This window comes from Poecilia reticulata, linkage group LG18, assembly GCF_000633615.1.
Source record: "Poecilia reticulata strain Guanapo linkage group LG18, Guppy_female_1.0+MT, whole genome shotgun sequence".
In the NCBI taxonomy this organism is placed as follows: domain Eukaryota; kingdom Metazoa; phylum Chordata; class Actinopteri; order Cyprinodontiformes; family Poeciliidae; genus Poecilia; species Poecilia reticulata.
The window spans coordinates 20,915,448-20,920,993 of NC_024348.1; the positions used below are offsets into that span (position 1 = coordinate 20,915,448).

General features: G+C 41.4%; 1 protein-coding gene across 1 annotated transcript in view; it reads left to right on the forward strand.

The window, feature by feature from the left end:
• The window catches only part of LOC103480935 (protein NLRC3-like), a 16,208-nt gene that overhangs the window by 5,526 nt on the left and 5,136 nt on the right, over positions 1–5,546 (forward strand). The window contains exons 6-7 of the mRNA XM_017310355.1: positions 30–203; positions 4,592–4,765. Of these exons, the coding sequence (XP_017165844.1) occupies positions 30–203; positions 4,592–4,765 (348 nt within the window). The remainder of the gene's footprint in view (positions 1–29; positions 204–4,591; positions 4,766–5,546) is intronic.

Below are 5,546 nucleotides of genomic sequence, written 5' to 3' on the forward strand. Positions count from 1 at the left end.
TCATCATGTGATGAATTGTGTGTCTGCAGCTTATCAGGCTGTATGGTCTCAGAGGAAGGCTGTGCTTCTCTGGCCTCAGCTTTGACCTCCAACCCTTCCCCTCTGAAAGAGTTGGACCTGAGCTACAATCATCCAGGAGACTCAGGAGTGAAGCTGCTGTCGGCAGGACTGAAGGATTCAGACAGGAGACTGGAAGCTCTCAGGTATGGAGGAACCTGCTGCAGGAGCAGAGAATGTCTGATAGAGGAGGAAGAGGGAGAAACGTCTTTAGTCAGTTTGATAGCAAATGTTTAGWTTGAAGATAAATATTTAGTTTGCTAATTAAATATTTAGTTTGGAACCATGGTATTTGTAAATTAATGGATGACTCAACTCAAATTATTTCTGGCAATTTTGACACTGTAACTTTTAAAACAGCAGCCCTTTTAAACTGTAGTAATCTTTCACATGATGCTGAATGAATCTGGGAAACCAATCCATTTACTGGAACCACAATGACATGGTAGTCAGAGGAGCAGGGGTCCAAATACAGCTCCATGTGGAACCAAGAGGTTGGAGAGAGAAAATCTGTTTAAACTGTTTCCTTTCGGAGTTCAGTTTGTCTCTCTGTCTTCACAGACCATGGGCATGATGGGCTGAGCGGGGCTTCCACTGATTGGTCTACTGAGAAAATACAATAAGCTTATTGGCTTATGAACAGGAAGTAAAAAATATACAGATAAATTACAATAAATTCTCATACCTCTTCAATTATTGGCATTGAGGAGGTATGGCTGAGAGCAAATGTATATTCTAGAATAACTGGAATTGTTTCAGGAAATACAAGAAGATAAGAACAAGAAGACATCTTGAAATTATCATCTATATTCAGTGAAACAAGTAACGAAACTGATCTAAAATGTATACAAGTCAAAGGCTTCTTCAAATTCACTGTTATACAAACCGCAAAAGATCTTTAAAGCTAACATCCGTCACTATCTACAATAATCCTTTGTAGATATTGAATTAATATAAGTTACAAGATTTCTTTTCCTTTTGGGATCAATAAACTATCTTTGAATTTGAATATAGTAATAGAAAGAAAATAAATCATCTGACATTAACAAGAGATAAAAGTTTTTAGAATCAGTGCGAGCTGCCAGAGCGGCCTGAATCTGATGACCAACTGCTGCCTGGTTTGTTTGTTCTCCCACTCTTATTTAGCCAAGACTGCCAGAACCACTTTGTGTCCAGATATGAGTTTATTAAAACATTATCTGGTCTGGACTTTGTATTTTGTGAGTTCATGTGATGGCATAAGGACCGCAACATATTGGGGGCTCGTCCTATTCCAAACAAATGTTTGTGTCTTTTTCATGCTCCATTAGTTTTGCCATAATCCTCTTTTCTCAAAATAATTGAGTTTAGCTTGTGGGATATTTTGGAAAATCCTACTATTGAGAAATTAGATCGTTGTACAAAGGAACAGCTTTTATCAATTACTGCTCAGATTTTGATCTCTGTATACAGTTAACAAAATGGAAAGATGAAATCTGAGATTCTCTCTACTTTAAAGCAGGTGTTTTCCCTCCAACCAGCTCTGATGCTGATCCTCAAACTAAGCCTGATGCTGTTCTTCAGCCTATGTAATGATGTGTGGTTTGAGGTGGTGAGGCAGATGCTGAGATCCAGGTGAAGTGATGAAAATGATGAATTTAATGATGAGTCCAAGAATACAAAGTCTAAATATACAGGCAGCACAGGGAAGAGCAGAAGGCTAAAGCTCCACCACTGGTAGCAACTGAACAGAATACTTCTCACAAACAGACTAGACAGAATACAACCAGGACCCAACAAAGACACAGAGATGCAGGTGACATTAAATACACAGAGGGTAATCAGGGAACAAGACATACCTGGGAACAATCAAGGGTAGACAGGACAACACGGAGACTCACTAGAGACAGAAACCTAAAATAAACACACAGAAAACTCCATTCACAACAGTCCCCCCCACCCCCTTAAGGGTGGCTCCCAGACACCCAAAACTCAACAAAAAACAACCCAACCAGGGTGGGTAGAGGGTCGCTGCAAAGAGGGCCAGAGTCCATGGGAAAACACAAAATAAAGAAAAACTTAGTCCAAACGAAAATGGCACGGTCAGGGCAGAGCCTTCCATGAACAGTCCTGGAATCAGCGTCACAGGAGGCGGTGTCACGGAAGCGGGTCCGGAGGATGTCAAAGGAGGAGAAACCAAATAGGCGGGCAGCAGCTGGGAACAGTGCAGGAAACGGACCCCTTGAGGCGTGTCTGGTGGATGACGGCGACGCAGGAAGCAAAGCTCTGGAGGCGGGTCTGGTGGGTGACACAGGAAGCGAGTCTTTGGATGCGGGTCCGGTGGGCGACGCCGTCGCAGGAAGCGAGTCACCCGTGATGGTGGGGGTCGATGTTGGAGGAGGAGCTCGGGCCTTGGAGCGTGGCGCCGGAGCCTTTTGGGGCCAGCAGAGGGCTCAGAGGAGAGGCTGAGGAGTCATGAGGAGGCGGAGACTCGGAAGGAGCACTAGGGGGTGACGAAGAGTCTCTGGGACCACTAGGAGGTGGCGTGGTCCCGGAGACAATGGTGAGGCTGGAGCTTGGTTGAATGCTGGAGACGTGACAGGAGCTGTAACTGGAGGTGGTTCTGGTGCCAAACGTGACAGAGACCGGATCTGGGGTGGTGAAGTGGAAGAAAGGAATGTCCGGTTTCAGAGACAGAGGGTCGCCAGCCATGATGTCAAATACCCTCTGGCATTCCCACTCTGCCTCCAGTTGCAGCTCCAGCAACCCCAGAGACATGAGATGAGCAGACCAGCCCTCCAATACATAAAGCAAATGCATAGCTGGACTGAGGCGCTTGTACATGTGATATGGTTTCGCCACAATCTCCACATAGTCCTTTATTGCTGCGGTTAATTCTTCCCAACGGGCTGGGTCCATGAAGATGTTTTACCTTTTGCGCTCCTCCCCGTAATTTTGTTGGTCGGGTCCTGCTTTCATGATGTGTGGTTTGAGGTGGTGAGGCAGACGCTGAGACCCAGGTTGAAGTGAAGAAAATGATGAATTTAATGATGAATCCAAGAATACAAATAAAGAGGCAATGATTTTCTCAAATGCATTTATTTCAAAACGTGCACCATAATTACAAAACATATTACGTGGAATAATGTGCATGTTTCACATGTCGCTTTCATTCACATATTGCTTATTAAAAAGTCTAACATATCATCTGTGCAGTACAAAATGCAGTATGCTTAATACTTTTTACTTCAATACAATATGCATGAAATTGTTCTAAGTACAAGGTGGAGAAAGTAAAGCAAGCAGTTCATGTAATATTATAGAGTACATTTTCTTTTATCAGGTAGATTACTGGATATTACAGTACATAACATACCAACCTGATAATCAGATCCATCATTTCTTATCCAGTTTCTGTTTCTGTTAAGAGACAGTTCCTCTCTGTACTCCACCAGAGATGTCCACTCACTAACAGATTGTCTTCAGGTTGTTGGGCTGTTTGTGAAGTTTGGCCGGAGACACCAACATGCTCCTCTACTGCATTAGACAGTCTTCAGTCTCTGAGTAGGACAGCCAGTGTCGGTCTCTGGATCATAATAAACAAAAAAAATAGCAATGAGGAATGGAGCGAAGGAATACATTTTTACTACAACTCTAACAACAAGCCTCAACTATAGGGTTTCAGATATATTAACACTTACATAATGATTTTTGGAGCTTGAATCTTTGAAGAATCCATAGAGGGGACAGGAGGGGGAGGTTATGCTGACGACTGGCAATTCATCCACAACCAAACTGGTTCTAATATATACAAAAAGGCAATAAAAGGATTAAAACATGCTGCAAAACGTATATAAGAAGACACAGCAGCGGGAATAATGCTCTCAACATAAAAACGATCTGTTCAATTTAGCCAAGAATTTGATTGAATGTTCACTGGCTCGATTTTTTCCAACACTTATACCCCACTAACATTCGGCATGCTAAGCTAAATATGCTAACACGGAGCCGTGTGGCGAACATGACGTCTATCATACAGGTTGAGCTCAAGTCAAAATAATAGTTATAAGCCATTTTGGAAAAAAATAACTTACCAAGTGCAGTAAATAACTCAGACAGGTGTAAAGTAAATAGTCTTGAAATGACTTGGCTTCTGTCGCTTCGCTTCGGTGGGAATCTATGATTGTGGGGCGGAGTCAGTGAATTAACTCCTTCAGTGTTAGAGCCACTGGTGGAGTTAAGAGTTAAGAAGTAAAGAGTTATTGATTCTATGTTAACACCTCTAGATTTGATACAGAAACACTTTGTTTTAACACTGGATTTTAACTATTAATAATATACATCCCAGACTTACATAAACAGAATGTGACTCGACTAGAGTAAAATTATCTCTACTTTTGCATAAAGTCTACTAACACCAACACATACAAAAGGCAACAGAAAGACATATAAAATAAAACATTCCTTAAACTTTTCCCAGAAGAACATTGTCGACTGGAAGTAAAACATTCATTTTGATGAACTTTTTAACAGATTTTCCTCCCTATCTCCTCAGACTGAGTGACTGTAACCTCTCAGAGAGAAGCTGCGAAGCTCTGTCCTCAGTTCTCAGGTCCCAGTACTCCACTCTCAGAGAACTGGACCTGAGTAACAACAACCTGCAGGATTCAGGAGTGAAGCTTCTCTCTGCTGGACTCAAGAGTCCAAATTGCAACCTGGAAACTCTCAGGTAAAATGTTCTCAATCCTGGTGAGACCAGATTTCTGTGCACTAGCTGTTAACAGAAATACACTATACTGCCAAAGAATAGTGACTACCAATCATCTGGTCAAATCCAGATGATTGGTGGTCATCTGGATGACCATCATCCAGATGATTGGAATCAGGTATTCCAATAACTTCCATGGTCACRGGTGTATGAAAGTAAGCACCTAGGCATGCAGACTGTTTTTACAAACATTTGTGAAAAAATGGGTTGATCTCAGGAACTCAGTGAATTCCAGCGTGGAACTGTGACAGGATGTGCAACATCCTATCACTAACAAGTGGCTAACAAGTTTCTACACATAAACGTTGCTGGTTTTCAGTTACTGCAGGCTGAGAGAACCAAGAAAGGAGAAATTTAGAAAAGCAGTGGTTAGGCTTGTTTCAACATACAGATACACACATCTTTTACATGATTATAAATTGCCCTACTCAGCTGCACATTGCTTTCAAACTGTTTTTATTAAATGTACAGTATTATTATTCCTCTGTTGTAAATGTGTTCTTACTCTACAGTCTCCTATTATTTTTGGTTTTACATTTTCTTGAATATTGATTCTATCATTTACCTTAAACTTGCTGCTGATAAACCTGAACTCCCTGCTGTGGAGCAATGAAGGATGATTCTATTCTGATCTGTTCTACATGTGACAAATGTTGATTTTTATTACCCACAGAATGAAATTAGAGTGTCATTACTATTTCATCTTATTGACAGGTTAAGCACAATTTATTGACTTTTTTTT